The following is a 21979-nucleotide window of genomic DNA, read 5'->3' on the forward strand; positions in this document are numbered from 1 at the left end:
ATTTGTTAACATTAATGTACTGTATTAACTAATATTAACAATGAGCAATACATTTGTTACTGTATTTATCTTGGTTAACATTAGTTAATAAAAATACAACTATTCATGTTTGTTCTTGTTGGTTCTAACTAATGTTAATAAATACAACTTTTTTGTATTTTAATAATGTATTAGTAAATGTTGAAAATAACATTAACTAAGATTAAGTGCTGTAGAAGTGCTGTTCATTATTAGTCCATGTTAACTAATGTACTTAACTAATGTTAACAAATAAACCTTATTGTAAAGTGTTACCCAAAAAAAAAAAAACATTTCTAAAAATCACCAAATCTTCAAATATTATCCCAAAAAGCCCAAGAAGTGACATCTATGATCTCAGAGAAATTCACTGTATTATATATAGATATGTATAGTATAACATAATATATTACTGTGCATTATCCATCCATATGTATTGCTTACAATTATATAATACAAAATACTATATTTTGTATTATATTATATTATATTATATTATATTATTGAATATTATATTATATTACCATATAATATATTATTATTTATATATTATATTATCATGGTATTCAGTATTATTTTCTATTATATAATATAATTTATTATATTAAATTTTGCAATAAAATAACAGCTTAAAGAATGTTGTATTGAGCCATTTGTGTCTTTGTTGTTGTATGTGCAGTCAAGGAGAAGTCTTGCTTCATTCCCGACATATGTGGAAGGTAAGATTGTCTGTATTTTCCTAATTGTTACAATTTTCAGGTCCATAGCTGCCACATAAGCATGCTTTGAAGATGATCTGAAATGTTCCTCTCCTCTCTGTTAGTACCAGGCCCATGTGACCCAGAGGACCTCATTGATGGTATTATCTTTGCTGCTAACTACCTGGGATCCACCCAGCTGCTCTCAGACAAGACACCCTCCAAAAATGTGCGCATGATGCAGGCTCAGGAGGCTGTGAGTCGCATTAAGGTGAGGTGAAAGGGTTCTGTCTTTACCCCGCTGTGAAGATGTAAACCCGAGCTTCTTTGAATCTATCTCAAGAAATTTCCTAAGCAATACTTGCTTCAGGATCAGCATAAATGTTCCAAGAAACCAAAAGTGACAGTTTTAGGACAAAATAATGGAAATTCATAAGGAATGCAGAGCTGTGCTCTGACTTGTCGTATACAGATAGTGTATTTATTGCGCAAGCATTTTATTCCTCGGATACAACATGATGAAGTTGCGTTTTGCAGACAGAAAGTCATATTTTGTTGTTCGAATTGAAATGTCAGTTCACTGCAGAAGAAGAGAGATGATCATACAACTAAGTGTGTGTGTGTGTGTGTGTGTGTGTGTGTGTGTGTGTGTGTGTGTGTGTGTGTGTGTGTGTGGTCCTCTTGCGGTAATGATTCCATAGTCAAATGCAGGGACATATCCCATGATTCTTGTTCCGAAGGATCAGAGACATTTACCACCTCCCTCCTGTTCATCCTCCTGCAGCATAAATCAGCCATTCGCCCTGTCAGCTGCATTACTCAGCATTTTTTACCTCCACCTTAAAAAATGCAGTGAGCCCAACACCTGTGCCATTTAGTGTTCTTTCAGCATGTCCCTTTGTATGTACATTTTGTGTTAAAATGCTCAATTACAGATTGCTGTGTGGTATTGCAGGCAACGATATCAGAATGGATGATTGCTAATGATTATAATTATGAAGTCATTGAAAGGTAACTGTGTGGACATCAGATTCTTCTGTTTTATCAGCTTATAAGCTTAGCATTAAATTCATGTCTGGTTAGCCTTGGATTGGTGCTGGTCTAGCTGATGGACCAGCATTTACCTTTTCACCAAATTGGCCAACCCTACAAACAAAAATATGTTCTAAATAACATTTTTCTAACATTCGTGTTAAGTTATGTAGAGATTATTTTTTTTATGTTCTCTGAACTATCAAAACGCCCATGTTTTTTTCTTGGTTATACAAACATTAAGAGAACATTCCATTTTATCTATATATAGATATTTATCCGTTGCAAACATTTTGGGAACGTTCCTTTCAAATGTTATATAAACATTCTGAAACAAGTAGTAACTTTTTTTAAAAATGTTAAATGACCATCCAACTGAAATGTTTCAGAGAAAAAACATTCCATGAACGGTGTATGAAATAATGTTTTGTGCTAACGTTTTGAGAATATTAGTAAAGGCCAGATAACTCTGAACAAACATTCTATTAACATGGAATAATGTTTGTTCATAACTTTGAGAGAACCTTGCCAGAAAGTTCTGAGAACATTCCCTGTTAGCTGGGAAAGTAGTTCTAGATATTACTAGGGAATATATTAAGCAGCATAATGATAACACCAGCACACCAACATCCAATGCTGGAGACACTTGGAGAAACTAAATCAATCATATTAAAAGTAAAATTAGGCACCCCAATATTATAAAGTAGAGTATGAAAATGGATATTAATTTTGAGATCAAAACAAAACAAAAAAACAGGGTTATTAAATTGTGTTTGATGATGGTAATTATTATTTTTTTTTTTTTTTAATTAAATATCTAATATCATCTTTATATCTAAATTGATTAAAATAAATAAATAAATGAATAAATAAATAAAATCATCCCATAACTGAAGGATATCATGCATCCCTATGATCTGATCTGGTCTTCTTAGCAGTTAAGGTTGAAGGGTTCCTCAAATGAGTTTTGGTCAAATATTGACAGGAAACCTTGACACTAATTTAGTATTTACAGAATAAGTCAATATGCTGTCCTTTTGTAGATTATCTGATTTAACAGTTTTGCTTAAAAGACCAAGAGTCACATTTCACATCACCTTAAAAAAAAGTTTCCCCTTCTCTTGTAATGGAGCTCCTCCTTAGAATTGAAAAAGTTTAATGTGGGCCAAATAGATTTATGCGCTTGACCCTCAAAAGACAATATGTAAATATGTAAATCTTATGGATTATACAGTTAAGGATACCAAGGACGAAACCTATAAAAGATAACGATAAAGATATAGTTCTAAAAATCTTTCTCAATATTAAAGAATAGCAGAGTTCACACCACAGCTATAACGATAACGGCACAGAGAAACAATATCGTGGAATCACTTTCAGAACGATTTAGTCCAGCTGATAACCGATAAAAACATTGATAGCCAATCAGAATCCATCCTGTTGGAGCATTTAAAGTGACAGACAAGCATGCGCTTAGAATAAACAGAACGATATCGGCCACTGGTGTGGACGCTAATATAGTTATCTTTATAGTTATCATTCTTGGTGTGAACGGGCCTTTGCCACCATATTTTATTCTTGGTATGAGATCGTTGTGAAAGACAATTGAGAAATGATCATAGGTTATGAGTTCTTTGTTTTATTGGGCCACACCTCACTTGCATGTGTGAGACACCGTACCTTCTCCAATGCACAACCATGAGCTCAAAATGAGTGACATCCTTGAGGATCGCTAATATGGGGGTTTTAGTAGATAGACGGATTCACTGCGGTACATAAAACAAGTGTAAATTGCATGCATTTGGAGAGACATCTGAATCAATACACCCTGCCTCAGCTGCCATGATGTAGATCTTCCTTAGATGGCCAGTTCGATCCATTATCACAGCCTCTGGCAAGTTTGAACTTGCTCTTGATCTAATTTTCAGCAGAGTTCATCCCTGCTTTGTATAGTTGATGTTTTATGGACAGGATGTTCTGTAATATAACACCAACAGTAGACATTTTATTAAAAGAACAAATGGGCCACCTGGTGGATGACGGTGCAAATTGCCATGAAAAGAAACCAAAGGCAACATATTGTTGCAGGGTGGTGTCTAATAATCTTGGCTTGGTGTCATCTGAATCCGTTCCACAGCTGATAAAAATGCAGTCACTTTTCAGATGCAGCTTATTGAGCAGAGAGATACCTCAAATGTGATTGGTCTTGCTGAGCTCTGCTTTATCTAACACTGTTCCTGTCTCTGTTTGTTCCATGCTAAGCAGACGGCCCAGAAATTAGCCAAAAACAGGAAGAAGGTGCAGTAATTGGTCATCGGTTTGGTGTTTTGTTTTTATTTTTGTTCTTCGTCCTCTTCTTTTGCCTGGTTTCAGCACTTCAGTGTTTTCATAATTTCTGTCACTCTGCCATTTTTTTCTGAATCCAGCAATGAGTCATGTACCTGTGTCCGTCCGCACAGTCTGTTAGCCATTGTTCATTCCACACCAAACATTACCTCAGTTTTATCACCAGATCTTACATGGGGAAGCCGTGGAATAAGTTAAGGCCAGGAATGTCTAGTTTGCTGGATACAGAAAATGCAAGTGATCTTTACTTTCTTCTTCTTCGTACCTGATATTTTTCTTTCTGAGGTACTGTGCTGTGTTTGTGACTGTTTTTGAAGGTGTATATCTGGCACAGCATGTTTTGCACTTCTCTTGGTCTTTTTTTATTAAGCTGTCCAGCACTTGGTTGAAAACTCTGTATCCCTCTCTTTCTCTTAACTTACTGAATTTCTTGAAATGAAGAACAAAACTAACCAAACTAACCCCATGCCAACTTGCAATACTAGCTGGCTTAAAAAAAGTACAGGTTATCAGAGTTACACAATGAAGGAGAGAGTTTCAAATAATTTGAATATCTGGCCTTAAAGATGGCAAATGTTGGAAGATGTTTGTACGCTCCTTCATGGCATCTCTGGGCCTTGTCAGCTCTCTCGCTCTCTTTCTCTCCGTTAATGTCTCTCTCAGTGACTGATATTGTGTGATTTTCTCCATCTTCAGGCTCCAGAAGGTGAAGCTCAGCCCATGACGGAGGTAGATCTCTTCATCTCCACTCAGAGAATCAAAGTGCTAAATGCAGACTCACAGGTACTTCATCACCTATATGACTTTGGTTTCCACACTTTCTTTTTACCAAAAGTGAACAAAATACTAGAGCAGAAATCACAATGAGTTAGTATAAGTACAGAATACTTATTTGTCTCATCATGAGAAACTGAATTTTTCTTGATCTTTAAAAAAAAAAAAATACACACTACCATTTAAAAGTTTGGCGTCATTTTTATTTTAATCAATACTTTGTCTTAGTTCCTGTTTCCTTTATTCCAATTGCTAGGTTGTTTCTATGGTTACCCATGATAATTATGTGCATCGTGTTAATTTAGCTTGTTATCCCTGTGTGTGTGTATATATATATATATATATATATATATATATATATATATATATATATATATATATATATATATATATATATATATATATATATATATATATATATATATATATATCCCTTATTTCATTCTGTTACCTGTTGGTTATTGTCTTTACGTGCTTGAAAAGCTGATGAGATTTCCTGCTCCAACATTCACTTTGCGATTTGTATTCTTTGTTATATTATTAAGTAAAGTTAATGCTGCTTTGAGATCCGGCCTCAACTCTTGTCTGAGCATGACCGAATGACTGACCCTGGGAGAAGAACACACTCAAGATGTGTTTTTTGGAGTGGGCTAGCTAGACGACCATCTCCTACAGTCTCTTCCAATGGGGAACTCCAGCTGCTCGCTGCAGCAATACATAGAGTTTGCGTTGTTGCTGGTTGGTTCCCCCCTAACTGTGGGTGAGGTCGAGGAGAACACTGACACCCAGAGCCTGAGTTAAATCCTGCCACAGACCCAAAGCCAGAGCTTGCACCCTCCACAAACCCAAAGCCAGAGCCCACGCCAACCATGGACCCTCCATTGGCGGAGAGGATCCTCCAATGTCTTCCCGGAGCCCGAGCTAGTCGCCAAGGCTGTTCAGGAACTAAAGCCAGATGCCATGTCCATCCCTGTTGGAGTTTTGATGGACTTGTGGTCACCAGAACCATTTCTCACCCTACTGCCCACCCTAGTATGCCTCCCTGCTCCATTGGTTTCATCCAGCTCCCTGCCCCTGCCTGTTCCACCCAGTTTCCTCGATCCACTTCCTCTGCTGGTCGTGCCCAGCTTCCCAGCTCCTTCATCTACTCTGGCTCTGCCGACCTCCTGGCTCCTTCTTCATCGCTGGCTCCATCCAGCTTCCTGGCTCATTCTTCATTGCTGATTTCTCTCTTTCTCTGCTGGTTCCACCCAGTTCCCTGGCTTCACCTTGGGCTTACCGGCTCCCAGCTCCTACTTGATCCTCAGATTCCCAGCTTCACCTTGGTCTTCCGGGCTTAAGAATCTGCCTCGGCCCATCAATTCACCTACTCCACTGTGGCTCCTCGCTCCCTCGGCTCCAGCGTGGCTTGTCATTCCTGCGGCTTCACTGGTTCCCTCGTCTCATCTTCGCCACCTCGGTCTGTCATCTTCCCGGCTCCTTAATCTGGATTAATGTAACGTTCAGCCTGAGTTTCAGTTTCATTTTCATGGACTTATATGTTCTTCTTTTCCTTTGTCTTAGTTCCTGTTCCTTTTTATTTCTGTTGCTAGTTTGTTTCTATTCCTTGTCGGTCATTGTCGGTCATTGTCTTTCAGTGCTTATAAAGCCGTTTCATATTCCTGATCGTACATTCAGTTTGCAATTTTGTATTCTGTGTTGTTTTGTTAAATAAAACGAATGCTGCTTTGAGATCCTCAATTCTTCCTTGTGTCTGAGCATGTCAATTACTGTTTTACTGTATTTTGGTCACATAAATGCAGGTTCGTGAGCATAAGAGTCTTCTTTCAAAAACATAAAATATTTTTTACTTAACACCAAACTTTTGAATTGTAGTGTACTAAAAAATGTATACTAGCTGAAACCTGGCAAAATTTTGGTTTGATTTAAGCTTAAACAAGAAGAAAGATTTGCAAATGGGGTTTGAAAAATAAACTTATTTAAAAACAAATCTGTATACAACCTAAATGGATTTGTGGCAATTGTTCTTTTCCAGTATTTTTATCTTCAATGTTTTATAGAATAAAAATATTGATTGAGAAAATAAATAGATATAGATATAGATATAGATAGATATATATTGTGTGTGTGTGTGTGTGTGTGTGTGTGTGTGTGTGTGTAGAAATAGATTAAGCTTAATCTTACCATTACAATGTTCTCCTGATTCACAGGAGACCATGATGGACCACCCTTTAAGGACCATCTCTTACATCGCTGATATTGGGAACATCGTGGTGTTGATGGCCAGAAGGAGAATGGCTCGCTCTGACTCTCAGGAGAACATGGAAGCCTCTGACCCTGCCCAGGACGAGAAGCGGCAATACAAGATGATCTGTCACGTGTTTGAATCTGAAGATGTGAGTTCTTCATCCCAGCTATGTGTCAGTGTGACCTTATCAACCGTCGTCGCCACCTCGGAGGCTGTCAGGGCGACAGTTTCAATTTATTGCTTTAGCATTATAAAATGATATATTTTAAAATGGATTTACACACTTCATTTTTATAATACTGCTGTTGTTGTGGTTGATGAAAGCAATAAGCCACTCTAGGCTGTTTATTACAGTGGTTTTACCACAGTTAAGGGGAGTTCTGTTCAACCACAACACACAACAGCAACTCCCTTTTCCACATTTAATCATCCATATTTGCCCAATTTTTCTTAGTCTCCTCACATTTTCCCCCCAGCATGTTCAGTATTGCAGTCACTGGCCATTGTGGTAGTGACCTCTAATAGCATTAATCCAGATGGTGTTCCTGGCCATCTTGCTGCGTGGGTTGAATCAGTAGATGGGAAGTGACCTTTTCTCTGTTCGTCTGCAGAGGCTATTTGAATTTAAAGAGCCCGTATATGTCACAGTGTATGTCTCAGCACAGTGCACAACAGTGACATGAGGGCAAAAGGCGTGCGACTATCCTGAGGGATGCCGCCCTTGTCGTCTCTTGACCCATTTGTTTAACTGTCATCTTTTTTTAAACTGCTGTCCTTTAAAAATGGTTAGATAAATCAAATTGTATTTATGCAATGTTATATTTTAGTTATTTAATATAATATTAGTTGTCCATTTTACCTGATATCTATTTGTGCTCAGGCTCAGCTCATAGCTCAATCCATTGGCCAGGCTTTCAGTGTGGCATATCAAGAGTTCCTGCGTGCCAATGGCATCAACCCAGAGGATCTGAGCCAGAAAGAGTATAGCGACCTCCTTAACACGCAAGACATGTACAACGATGACCTCATTCACTTTTCCAAGTCTGAGAACTGCAAAGATGTAAGTGGACAGCACATGCCTTGTGAAAACAGAAGATTACTGTGAAATTTTGAGAATTTGCCTGGATAATGTCAGAATTATCAGTAATGTTGACTAAATCGTGTTTTAGCAGTGAGAAAAGTGGTGGGTATGTGTCTGTGCACTACAGGTTTACATAGAGAAGCAGAAGGGAGAGATTCTTGGGCTGGTGATTGTAGAGTCAGGCTGGGGCTCCATCCTTCCCACAGTTATTATAGCAAACATGATGCACGGCGGCCCGGCAGAGAAGTCCGGCAGGCTGAACATTGGGGACCAGATTATGTCCATCAATGGCACCAGCCTGGTGGGATTACCCCTCTCCACCTGCCAGAGTATTATCAAGGTACAAGTGGACTTTAAGTACACTTCATGTGCAAAAATATTGGGAATTTCAAAGATTTAATTCTAATTCTGATTCACTGATTTAAAATTTTTAGCCAATACTTCTACATTCAATGTATTGTGTCAAACATATTGTTCTTCTAGGGATTGAAGAACCAATCCAGAATAAAGCTTAACATTGTGAGATGCCCACCTGTGACCACTGTCCTCATCAGAAGACCAGACCTGAGATATCAGCTGGGATTTAGTGTGCAGAATGGCATTGTAGGTCTCTTGGATTTAAAAAAAAAATTAGAGATTTTTCTTTTGTGTCCATTGGTATAAACTGATTTTGTATATCTGTATGTGCATTATATGTAATATATATAATGTAATAATATTCATTTTTCATACTGTATATTATAGTGTTATGATGCACAAAGTATTTAGTGTTTTATTTTTAATTTATGTAGAAAAAAAAGAGTAAAGAATTTTAACATCAGCCATTTATCAGCCTTTAGATGAAAATATTGTTATTGATCTTTATTGTTATTAATAATTTAATGTTGTAGTAGTTTGTAATTAGTGCTACGGTATTTTTGGTTATACTTTAGTTTTCGGTTCAGCTGTCACTATTAACTAAGTATTAACTATTACTTTTGACTCAATAAACTCCTAATTACTGCTTATTAATAGTTAGTAAGTAGTTGTTAAGTTTAGCTATTGGGTAGGATTTAGTGATGTAAAATATGGTTATGCAGAATACGGCATTAATAAGTGCTTTATATAAGTACTAATAAACAGACAATATCCTAGTAATATGCATGCTAATAAGAAACTAGTTAATAGTGAGAAATGGAGCCTAAACTAAAGTTATTACCAAATGTTTTTTCAATAGTGACTTGACTTTTAAAGAGTCTGAATCAGGGTTTTTATAGGTAACTAAAACCATAAAAAAAAAATTTAATACTTTAAATAAAATAAATGTTAACTAAAATAAAATAAAATAAAAGTTGCCAAAGTAACATTTTTCATTTTCATTTAGTTGAATTTGATTAGCTAAAACAATTAAAAATCAAATAAATAAACATAACAATAATAAAATAAATCATAAACACAATAACTAATAAAAATGACAAAAACGCGCTTACTAAAACTTTGACTAAAATTAAAATGGAAAATACAAAAATCTAAATGTATTCAAAAGATTACAAAAAAAAAGATATATATATATATATGATAGTATCTCAATGCTACTACAATCTGATCTGAAGTACAACTTTAATGTATTTTGCGTCCTCCAGATTTGCAGTCTCATGAGAGGAGGGATAGCAGAGCGCGGTGGAGTCCGTGTCGGCCACCGGATCATTGAAATCAATAGCCAGAGTGTTGTGGCCACCCCTCATGAGAAGATTGTACATATTCTGTCTAATGCAGTTGGTGAGGTAAGTTTGGGGAGCACGATCGAGCTCCACACCTGCCTAACAACATAATATTTTTCACATTCTCCAATGAGGTAATGACCCTATTTATTTAAATTATGATCATGAAACTACGGAAACTTGGCACCTGGTTTAGCTCTGTTTCATGTAGATCACAGCCTATCAACATTGGCTTTTCTCAGAAGTTATTTTTGCAATGACTGTTAATCAACCAGTGCCAGTGTGATTTTTGTATGAAGTCAGTTCACACAGGTGTCCTATCAGAGTAACCACAGGTGTTGTTCATCATGATAACTATGATCATGGTCCACTAATGTTTGACAACCAGAAAGGATCAAAATACTTTGGGTACGCTCCTACGACAACAACGTACTAAAAACTGAAACGTTTTTGTTTTGCGTTTTTTACATACAGACGACAAACGTAGGGGCCAGTAGTTGGCGATGTCACTTGGCGCCTATAGACTAAACACGTAATACTCATGCGCATGACGTCACCATTTTCACAAATGTGCATATTTGGTTTTCAAAAACTTGCACTTTGAATCCCATTTTCAAAAGTTTGCGTTTTCAGGCCCCCAAACGTCAGTTGTGGTGTAGATAAAGTCCCGTGCATAAAAAGCCCCTTATAGGAATGTTCCAGGTTCAGTACAAGTTAAGCTCAACAGAAAGTATTTTCCACTTAAAAATAAAATCAAAAATAACCTGACTTAAAGTGTGACACTTAAAATAGAAGTGAATGTGGCCAATCGTAATCACTTATTAACCTTTTTAAGTATAGTTATGTAGAATATTGCAAATTTGTAGCCATTACAGTGCAACAATTAAAACCATACAAATTGTAAAAATGAGAACAACTTTTGAGCTCAAATAATAGAAAAGTTTTAACAGAATAATATGAGTGCTTTATTAAATTGTAAGCTTCACATTTCTGCTTTTTAATCTTCCTGAAATTGGCCCCATTGGCTTCTTTTGTAAGTGCCTCAATGGAACCAAATTCTGAACTTGTGCACTTTCTTTTCTTTCTGTTCTTTTTGTGCTTAAACGAGCACATATGGCCTATATGAATGTAACCAATTGAGAGAAAGAAAACATAGACGTATCATTATACTGGATCCGGGCACTGCATTCGGTCTTAAAGTGACAGCAGCCTAAAAAACCTGTCATCAATATTAATCAAACATACATTTGTTCTATTGTATTTATCTATGCTTGTAATCTATGCAGATTCACTCACCTACAAAATCACCCCAATCATTCTCGAATTATTAATTCTTTCCAAATAGACATTGCGAAACAAAATATCGCAATGTCAGTTTTTTTCCCATATCGTTCAGCCCTATCGCACTATTAAAAGTGTGCTTGGAAATATTTCAAATACTTGCAAAAATACATATATATATTTATTATTATTATTGTGAAATACATTTTCTCATATTGTTTAATATGTTTTTGTTCATATCGCCCACAACTAGTTCACGCTTGTATATATTTTTACGTTTAGCTTGAATGTCTAAATGGTTTTTGCGGTCACTTGAACCTGACTCTCACGTTTCGCCCCACTCTGAACAGATTCACATGAAGACTATGCCGGCTGCCATGTACCGCTTGTTAACAGCCCAGGAGCAACCAGTTTACATCTAAAGCTACAACGCTTTCTCAAGCCTCCTTCCCCGTTGTCACCAGATATAACCTTAATCTTGATGTGAAAGTGTCAGGCCTGTGGACTGGTGACTGTGTGATTGAATCCACTGAAGCTCTGCTCAACATGGCTCTCCATGACTTCACTGCCTCCCCTGAGCTCTTCATCTGTTCTTTTCTGTTGCTGTGAGTGAGATTGCCGTGCTGTGCTGTTCCTCTCGGTGTGCACTGGACCGAAGCAGAGAGAGAGTGTGAGAAATATTTAAAGAGCCCCATCACAGGAAATGGTGTCCTATTGAAACCAGATACCGACTCCTGTGTGAGGTGAGCGTTAGGTGGACAAAAAGGAGTTTGCCTTACCATTCTTTTTTGCTGTTATTTATTCGAGCTTGGCAGTCATCAAGCGTTTAAGATTCAACTTTAAATTTTAAGGGCAGTTGTTAGTCTGAGGAATATGGTGAAAATAGCAAACTGCAACTTTAATTCATGAAATGGAGTTGGAATTGAATTGGTCACAACTTACAGGATGATGAATTTGAATTTGAACGACAAGAAAATACATGTACTGAAATGCATTTCAAAGACATAACTTGGCCTAATTATGTCTTTATATTTAATAATTAAAATAACTGATTCAATTTTCAATTAATAGAGCCACCAAAATTTAAATTTGGTTTAAAAAAGTGACATATTTGACTGGAGAATATTGTAAGTAAACTAGAGCATTCTGGGAAATGGAGTTTTTTTCAATTACGGTCCATAAAATGAAAGTTAATTTACCTGATATAATGTATTACATATACATTTCAAACATTGTTAATATTATTTCACGTTTCTAAAAATAGCTCATATGTTGCATCTTTGATCATATTTATAGGTAATTGATACCGAAACACGAAATACACTTACATTTCTTTAACTTACCATTTTACTTGCTTAAATTCAAATCTGCATCCTGTTTGCTTAGAAATGGACCAAACCATTGAGTCCTGTGAAAAGGTTTTTTTAAACACAGTTCCTATCAAAATGACGATGAGCTTCTTGCTTCATGGGAATGTCTAGTATACTAAGTATAGAGTAGAGCACATAGAAATTGTGGATGAAATGCCTTACAGAATGATGATGCCATATTTTGAAAAAAAAGAAAAGAAAGGAAAGTGTTTTGGAAATATATGGAGGTGCATTTTGGAGATTTGATAATAGTTGTTTGAATGGGACACGTTTTGAACAACCTCTTTAAATAAACATACACATATATTACAGTCAGGGGAAAGTGTACTAAAAATGATTTTTTTCTGTTTTTTTTAATTGATGTGCAATATTTTGTGTTGTTGTAAATGAATCCATTCCTTCTTTTTATGCACAGAAAATCTTCATTTTTGTCTTAAGCATCTGTAAATGAAATAATATTGCAAATTAAATATGCCCATATTAGTAGCATTTTCATTTAAACATTTATACTTGGAAAAAAAAGTTTGTGTTGACATTTTCAAAATAGATTTTTTTCATTACGGTCTTTTTTTATCAACTAAATGTTTAATTCACGTGTGCTACTTTTTCACTTAGTGTGTTTTTTTTTTCACTCAAGAACAGAATGTGTCTTAACAGAACTGTATTCACTCTTTTAGAAAGCTTCAATCTGGTACATTTGAGTTGGATTTGCAAGTGTGTATGACTAAGTATCCAGTATACTGTTTTAGTATAGAGCATCTCAACATGAACCGATTGAAAACGACCGACTGTGTTTCCAGAGATTTGCCCTCTCAGACAAACATTATAGTACCATCTGTGCAAGAACCTCGGCATGCTTTGGCACATCTCCATTATTACTTATTAGAGACTGTCTGAAGCCTGGCAAATATCACTATATGTGATTTTGCATCTGAAGAAAAAACAAGCAAGAAAATGTCTTACAAGAAGCTTTGTAACCACTCTCCCCATATTTACCATTAAGTGTACTTGCGTGTTGCCTGGAATTCTTTTGAGAACACACTCACACATTTGCAAAGGTATCTTTTACCATCAAATGATTGTTACAGCAATGTAGACTATATCACAATCTGATGACATTTCTGCAGTTGAATCTGTATTGATACTAGAAATATTGCGAGGAATCTTATTGCTCTGCGACGACTGTATTTTATGGCGTTCTGGCTCTTTCAGATGTTACCAAGCTCCTTGTAATTGTGGCGCTGATAAGAAATGATACTTCTTGTTGCTTAAAATGTGAATTTCACCCCACAATATGACCTCATTAGCACTGTATTATTTTACTAATTGAATCAAAAGTCATTAACACAGAGGAAGGGCCTCATGTTTTATTGTTTTGTGTGTGAAGCATGATCTTTTTGTATGCATTGCTATTTATTCTTGTAGTGAGTGTGATGTGTGATAACAAATGACTTCATCATCATCATCATCATCATCATCATCAAATAAAACCAGCTAGACACTTTCATATATATATAATATTATATTTATTTACATATAGCATTATATATACAGTATATATACCATGTGTACAATAATGAAAGTAAACTGCAAAAGTCTTTGACACCAGTGTGCTATTATTATTTAATCTTTTATTTTTAAGGGGCATCATCACGTCATGATTGAAATCCGCAGGCTGAATGACACTAACTTTTGTCATGATAATGTAATTGGTCTGCTACCACCATAGCATCCTCCCATATTTATTGTAAAAGATGTTGTCCAGTTTTACACTGAAATGAAACAGTGACAGTTTAGACGGTTATGTTTTTTGAGCTGTAATATTAACGCATCAACCTAGTGTCCCAGACTTCTGCACTATACAGTACAAGACATTCTGTGTCCGCCTCAGAATAATGTACAAGCTTTAATGAGGGATGGATTTAATTATTTAATGATGGAGAAGCAAAACAAGTGGCTTAATGTGTCGTTAATGACACCAGGTATGAAATATCAGTGTACATAATATGTAACCCTGGATTTGCAGAGTACTGGACGGATTCCCACCACAAGACTGTAGAATGCAAGGCCTCGGCAGAGTGTGTGGTTCGTACTGAAGTAGAAGAGAAACTGTGGGTTTGATTAGTATTTATAATGCACTTGCTCTGAATGTAATTACAACTCTATGTTTGTCATTGTCTAAAAGTAAAAACACACTTTCTGTAAAGCAATAGCAATGTTTATTTATTTGCTAGCTTCTCTGTGATTGAACTATTTAGATACATTCCTTTACCATAGCAGGAGTGTTTGTAACAGTATTTACACTATTAAACCAACTACTGAGAGCGTATATTACTAGAATGTCTCTTTCATCTCACACGCGGTCAGCATGATTTTCAGTTACTGGTCCTGGCCGTCATCCGAAAACGGTAGCTGTTGTGTATTTACCCCAAATACGAGACAATGTCCTGTGTACTGTGCTCAAATACACACTACTGTTCAAAAGTTTGGAGTCGGTAAGTTTTTTTTTCCTGTTTCCTGTTCTTATGCTCACCAAGGCTGCATTTATTTGATAAAAATACAGTAATATTGTGAAATATTAGTAGAATTTAACAGAACCGTTTTCTCTTTTAATATATTTGAAAATGTAATTTATTCCTGTGAGGTTTCAGCATCATTACTCCAGTCTTCAGTGTCACATGATCCTTCAGAAATCATTCTAATATAATGATTTGCTGCTCAAGAAACATTTCTTATTATTATCAATGTTGAAAACAGTTGTGAAACATTTTTGTGAAAGTTTTTAGGATTCTTTGATGAATAGTACGTCATTTATTTGAAATATAAAACTTTCATAACATTACACATTTCTTTTCTGTCACTTTTGATCTATTTAATGCATCCTTACTAAGTAAAACTATTAATTTTTTTATTATTATCTGGTAACACTTTATTTTAGTGTCATTGTTACTCGTTACATGTCGTTACTGTAGTAATAAATAAATGATGCATAATTACATGCAACTAACACACATCCTAACCCTATAGTAAGTACATAGTTAATTATTATTACTCAGTACTTAAATGTATAATTACACTGTAATACTGACACCTTAAAATAAAGCGTAGACCCGAAACTTATGAACGGCACGGCAGCATATAATTAGAGAAGTTTAGGTTACACATTAATGTAAGGTGACGTAGTTACACGTTACTACATGTTCAAATTATAGTAATAACAGTAAATTAGGCATAATTAAAAGTAACCAACCCTAAACCAAATCCTAACCATAACTCTATAGTAAGTACATGTAGTTAATTAATACTCAGTACTTATTTGAGCAATTATATAACTGTCACCTTAAAATAAAGTGTAACTAAAGTTTATTCTACACTCTCGTAATGTCAATTGAATAAAAAACCCAGACAAAAGGCAGATGATTTTAAAACCATGTTTAATTCAGGAGGAATTTGGATTGCATGTTTCACCCATACAATTCAGATTAGCCTCCTCATATTCAGTAATAATGCACAATACATCTCTATTTTAGTTTATGGTCCAGTTCTCACTGTTAACTATAGTTGCTTATTAGCATGCATGTTACCAGGATATTGGCTGTTTATTAGTACTTATAAAGCACATATTAATGCCTTATTCTGCATGATCATATTCTACATCCCTTAATCCTACTACCCAATACCTAAACTTAACAACTACCTTACTTACTATTAAAAAGCAGTAATTAGGGGTTTACCGAGGCAAAAGTCATAGTTAATAGTGAGAGCTGAACCCTAAACTAAAGTATGACCGAAATAATAATATTGTTCAGAATGGTCAAATAGAAATAAAATTTTAAAAAAGTTTCAAATTCATTCTCTACCTCACAATATGCTGATTTAATCAGCATTGAGTAATTCTCCACATCACATAAGCTAAATATAGCCATGCCATTTGAATGTTTCTCTTAATATAATGATTATTGTATGTTTCACATAGTCCAAGGAACATAGACATTTGGTAAATAAACATTGCCCCCCCCCCCCAGTGTTTTAATATAATCATGTGAAAAAAATAAAAACAAGCAACAGCTGGATTTCCCACTGTAAAATTAAAAATGAATAATATTCAGCTTATACACTGACAACAAAAACAGAAAATGAAGTGAAATCATCTGTACTCTATACAAAGCTTAGCTTCCGTGTCACGTTGTGGTGTTCACTATACCTTCACCCGACCGGGACAGAGTCTTTTTCCTTGCGTATCCAGTCCGTTTGAGACGTCGCTCAGAGGACAGTTTCTCGGAAGACTCCTATAAGGCTGTGTGGGCGTTCCTGTTCCAGGCGGCGGGATCCTGCCCGAGAACTCATCCTGGAATTAGTCCGAGAACGGGTGCCTGTGTGCAGCTGTGCGCAGGTGAAGGAGCTGAGATCGCCACAGCTGCGCAGGTGAAGGACGCCAGGACGTTTGCGCAGCGGAAGCGTGTTGGAGGGGATCTCCGTCTGCGGCGATCGAGCTGGTGCGACCTCCGAAACTGTGATGGCCTGGAAACATTAATGAAAATGATCTCTGAGAGGACAGGAAATTCTAGGAACAAAAATGGCTGAATGGGATATTCATCTTATAAAGCCTACTGTTGCAAAACAAACATTGCTGAAAAAACAAAATCTACTTCGTGCCTTCTGTCGTCAGATTGATAGTTTGTACTTTTTTAGCAAGTAAAAGGCTTTTTAATGTAACTGTAAAAACACCCCCCCCCCCATCAGATTGTGCCACTTTGCTGTGAAATCTTTCCTGGTTTTTATAAATTAAATGTAAATACTTTTATATTGTTAGCAATATTTCAAGATAAACACTGAAGCAACTAGATTATCCACACACAATTATTTAGAAAAATCAACGTATCAAATATGATACATCAGGCCTTTGTGGAATGTTTATTTGTACATTTCTCAATCGTTGTTGTATTGTATTTCATTATATGTTTTATAAAATAAATAGTTTAAAACTAAAGCAGTTAAATATAGTCTGCTAATGCTGTACTGTTTTAAATATCTCATTGATTTACATTATAAGCAATCAGAATTTATAGAAATATCAGCAACTGCACCAAAAATGAAAATTCTGTTGATGGGCCCCATTGACTTCCATAGTATTTTTTTTTCCTACTATGGAAGTCAATGGGGCTTATTAACTAATTTGGTTACCCATATTCTTCAAAAAATCTTCTTTTTGTGTTCAGCAGAAGAAATAAACTTATACTTGAGGGTGAGTAAATGATGACAATCGATGAAACTATCCCTGTAAAATGTCACAAGCTGGATTCAAACTCAAATCACCCACTTGAGCACCAAAGCTAAATGTGTCAGAGCACGTGCTCTAAGCAATACGCAATTCTATGCGTTTTTTTTTTGTGTGTGTGTGTCTTGCCTGGTCGATGAAGCTGGCACAGCGAACGGCCTCCTCCATGTGTTCCTCATCAGAGCGCAGGACGGTTTTGATGCTGTTGACCAGCTCCTGTACTTCAGGGGTCAAGCTGCATGAGGACTGCTCCAGAAAACGTGCCACCAGCAGTTTTGTGTCTCTATAGTTCTGGTAGTCCACCATGGAGTTGGGACGAGGCTTCCGCTTGCCACGGCCCCGTCGTAGCGTAACCGCCCCATGCTCTGTTCCTGTCGCTGACGCCGGGCCTAATTCTGTCTGTGTAGCGGCTTCACAACTCATCACTATGAGAGAGAGAGAATCCAATATCACAATGACATATTTATTACCCCTGCATGTTTTTGACAAATATTTGTAAAATTACGTAAACTCATTGGAGATGAAAACTCATTTCACTTTTCTAAAGCACACAATGCTTTCAAGCAGAGCTACACAATTTGAGGGGGGAAATCTAATAGCAATTTTTCACACAAACATGCTATACTTGTTTGTAGAGCTGCACAATTTGGCAATTTTTTTTATTACAGTGGTGGTCAAAATTGATGGCACCCCTGATAAATATGATAAAAAATGGCTGTAAAAAATAAATATGCATTTTCTGTTAATCCTTTTGATCTTTCATTCAAAAAATTCACAAAAATCTAACCTTTCATTGAAGTAAAAGAATTAAAAGTGGGGGGTAAATCACATTATAAAATAAATGTTTTTCTCCAAAACACGCTGGCCATAATTGTTGGCACCCTGTTATTAAATACTTTTTGCAACCTCCTTTTGCCAAGATAACAGCTCTGAGTTTTCTTCTATAATGTCTGATAAGTTTGGAGAACACCTGACGAGAGATCAGAGACCATTCCTCCATACAGAATCTCTCCAGATCCTTCAGATTCCCAGATCCATGTTGGTGCTTCTTCTCTTCAGTTCACTCCACTCATCAGGTCAGGGAACTGGGACGGTCATGGCAGAAGCTTCATTTTGTGCTCAGTTACCCATTTTTGTGTTGATTTTGATGTTTATTTTGGACAGTTGTCCTGATGGAAGATCCAACCACGGCCCATCATAAGATTTCTAGCAGAGGCTGTCAGGTTTTGATTTTTTATCTGTTTGTATTTGCTAGAATTCACAATACCATGCATCTGAACAAGATGTCCAGGACCTCCAGCAAATAAATAGGCCCACAACATATAAGATCCAGCAGTATGTTTAACCGTAGGCATGGGGTACTCTTCATCCCTGTTTGCAGCAAACACATTTGCTGGGTTTGCTGCCAAATAGCCCTTTTTTTTTTTTTTTTTATCTGACCATAGAATCCGGTCCCTTTTGAAGATCCAATCGTGTCTGACAACTGAATATGCTGGAGTTTGTTTTTGGAGGCGCGAGGAGGATTTTTCTTGAAACCCTCCCAAACAACATGTGGTGATGTAGGGGTTGTTTGATACATTTTTTTAGGCTTTCTGTCCCCAAGACTCAACTAATCTCTGCAATTCTCCATCTGTGATCCTTGGAGAGTCTTTGACCACTCAAACTTTCCTCCTCACCGTGCATTAAGACAACATAGACACACGTCCTCTTCCTGGCAGATTCGTAACATCTTTAGTTGATTGGAACTTCTAAATTATTGCCCTGATGGTCAAAATGGGGATTTTCAATTCTTTAGATATTTTTTTACAGCCACTTTCTATTTTGTGATGCTCAACAATCTTTTGCTGCACATCAGAACTATATTCTTTGGTTTTACTCATTGTGATGGATGATTAAGGGAATTTGGCCTTTGTGTCATATTTAAACTCCTGTGAAACAAGAAGTCATAGCTGGACAATTTCATGTTCCTAGTCACCCTGGTGTGCTAAATAAAGGTAAATATTAATGGGAATATACTTCAGAGATATTTTTCTCATAAAAAATTCTAGGGGTGCCAACAATTATGGCCAGTGTGTTTTGGAGAAAAACATTTATTTCATAATGTGATTTACCCCCCAATTTCAATTCTTTTACTTCAATGAAAGGTTCGATTTTTGCGAATTTTTTGAAGGAAAGATCAAAAGGATAAACAATGCAGATTTATTTTTTACAGCCATTTTTTATCATATTTATCAGGGGTGCCATCAATTTTGACCACCACTGTATATATTGATACAATAAAAATTATTATTATTATTAATGGTGCTTGCTGAAAGCAAGGCATCATTAGTGTTCTCTTGCATACTTATTAATGGTGCTTGCTGAAAGCAAGGCATCATTAGTGTTCTCTTGCATACTTATTAGTGGTGCTTGCTGAAAGCAAGGCATCACTATTGTTATCCTCCATACTTATTATTAGGGGCCAAGCACCGAAGGTGCGGAGGCACCTATTGTATCTGTTCCCGTTCTTATTATTATTCTTCATTTTTCCGACTGGGAGTCTATGGCAGCCCATAGAACCGATTACGGGAAAGTTGTTTTGGTTTGACATTCTGATAGAGGACATTCCCAACATTAAATACACCAATTTTGGTGTTTCTAAGTCATTCCCTCTAGCGCCACCACCTGTCCAAAGTTTCACTTTTATTTTGCTAATAACTTTTGAACCGTAAGGCCAATCAACAAAATTCTTTTTTCCTCTGTTTCCTGAGCTCATACCGATTCGATTGCACCCTATGACGTCATTTTCCGTCATATAAATATGGCCGCCATTTTGAATTTTTCTAAAAACCTACTTTTTCGAACTCGTCCTAGACGGTTTGTCCGATTTGCACGAAAATTGAACCAGATCCTCTTCAGGCAGTGCTGACCAAAAGTTATGGAATTCAAATTGATTCGTCAAACCGTTTTCGATAAACACTCAAACTAATTTTACGTAGCGGCTGCAAAAACAGTCGTAAGGGTGTATCTCCGCAACGCTTTATCGTATTCAGACCAGACTTGGTACAAGTCATCACAAGCATGACCTGAGGCAACATGCTGTGTTTTGGCGCAGCGCCACCTACTGGTCCGGAGATATGAAAAATGGCTATTTTTGCTTATAACTTCTGAACAGTTTGTCCAAAAATCATAAAATTGGTCTTGTTAGATTCAGGGCGACATGCCGAGTCGACTGATATCCAATTTTGCCATATCGGCCATTTTGACTGTCGGCCATTTTGAATTTTGTGCTAAAATGCTGTATTTTAACAATGCATGAACGGATTGTTACGAATCTTGGTATGGGTCATCAGCACGATGTCCTGAAGAAGTGTGAGAAGTTTCGAAACAGCGCCACCTAGTGGTGAATTTTTTTTTTCAAATGCTTATAACTTTGGGTGTGGTCGACTTATTTTCACGAAACTCATCTCATTAGACTCCTGAATTGTTGCCGAGTCCAACGATACCAAACATGCTAGGTTTTGCCTTACGGTTTGTGTAGCGTTGTGATTTAGCGCTTAAAAAACAGTAGGCTATATCTTCGAAACCGATTGTCCGATCGAGACGAAACCACCGTCAGAAGTTTGGAAACATAGGTCGATAGCTATACGCCAATGCCCAAATGCGAAAATATTGATGTTTAGGGGTAGTAATATTCAATCAAAGTCATGTGTCAGTCATTTTTTACGTGTTTTTTCATATAAATGTCTATAACTCCGAAGCAAATTGAGATTTTTGCACCAAAATCGACACATATATGTATGGGCTCACTCTGAGGACACATAAAAAAAATGGTGGGACTGAGCCTCTTGGTGGCGCTATAATAGAACAAAACATGAAATTCCCATTGACTTCAATGCAGTTTTGTGAAATAAAATGCTATACTTAACAAATGCATTGGTGTAATATTACGAAACTCAGAATGTGCCATCAGCACCATCCCCTGAAGGTACCCAAAATATTTAGAGACAGCGCCACCTAGTGGTCAAAAGTTATAACAACATTTCCAAAACTGCTAATAACTTTTGAATACATCAGCCTATGTAAATGCCACTGGTCTTTATAGATTCCTTGGGTCAAGCCGAGAACATAGATACCAAATTTTCCTTATTTGGTCAAACTTCTTGTCCGCCAT

General features: G+C 36.4%; 2 protein-coding genes across 3 annotated transcripts in view; one reads left to right on the forward strand and one right to left on the reverse strand.

The window, feature by feature from the left end:
• apba1a (amyloid beta (A4) precursor protein-binding, family A, member 1a) overlaps positions 1-14062 on the forward strand; it is a 60128-nt gene extending 46066 nt beyond the window's left edge. The window contains exons 5-14 of one of the 2 annotated variants that reach the window (XM_081364638.1): positions 698-737; positions 842-987; positions 4014-4046; positions 4791-4877; positions 7079-7264; positions 7997-8176; positions 8325-8537; positions 8681-8800; positions 9820-9960; positions 11529-14062. In XM_081364638.1, coding sequence (XP_081220764.1) covers positions 698-737; positions 842-987; positions 4014-4046; positions 4791-4877; positions 7079-7264; positions 7997-8176; positions 8325-8537; positions 8681-8800; positions 9820-9960; positions 11529-11600 — 1218 coding nt within the window. In that variant the 3' untranslated portion in view covers positions 11601-14062. The remainder of the gene's footprint in view (positions 1-697; positions 738-841; positions 988-4013; positions 4047-4790; positions 4878-7078; positions 7265-7996; positions 8177-8324; positions 8538-8680; positions 8801-9819; positions 9961-11528) is intronic. The other variant, XM_081364639.1, reaches the window with a different exon arrangement.
• A 1904-nt stretch (positions 14063-15966) lies between these two features.
• fam189a2 (family with sequence similarity 189 member A2) overlaps positions 15967-21979 on the reverse strand; it is a 46560-nt gene continuing 40547 nt past the window's right edge. Inside the window, exons 10-11 of the mRNA XM_081367184.1 lie at positions 17956-18251; positions 15967-17069 (exon numbers count right to left, since the gene is read on the reverse strand). Coding sequence (XP_081223310.1) covers positions 16812-17069; positions 17956-18251 — 554 coding nt within the window. The 3' untranslated portion in view covers positions 15967-16811. The remainder of the gene's footprint in view (positions 17070-17955; positions 18252-21979) is intronic.

This window comes from Scardinius erythrophthalmus (assembly GCF_964197995.2).
Source record: "Scardinius erythrophthalmus genome assembly, chromosome: 5".
Taxonomy (NCBI): domain Eukaryota; kingdom Metazoa; phylum Chordata; class Actinopteri; order Cypriniformes; family Leuciscidae; genus Scardinius; species Scardinius erythrophthalmus.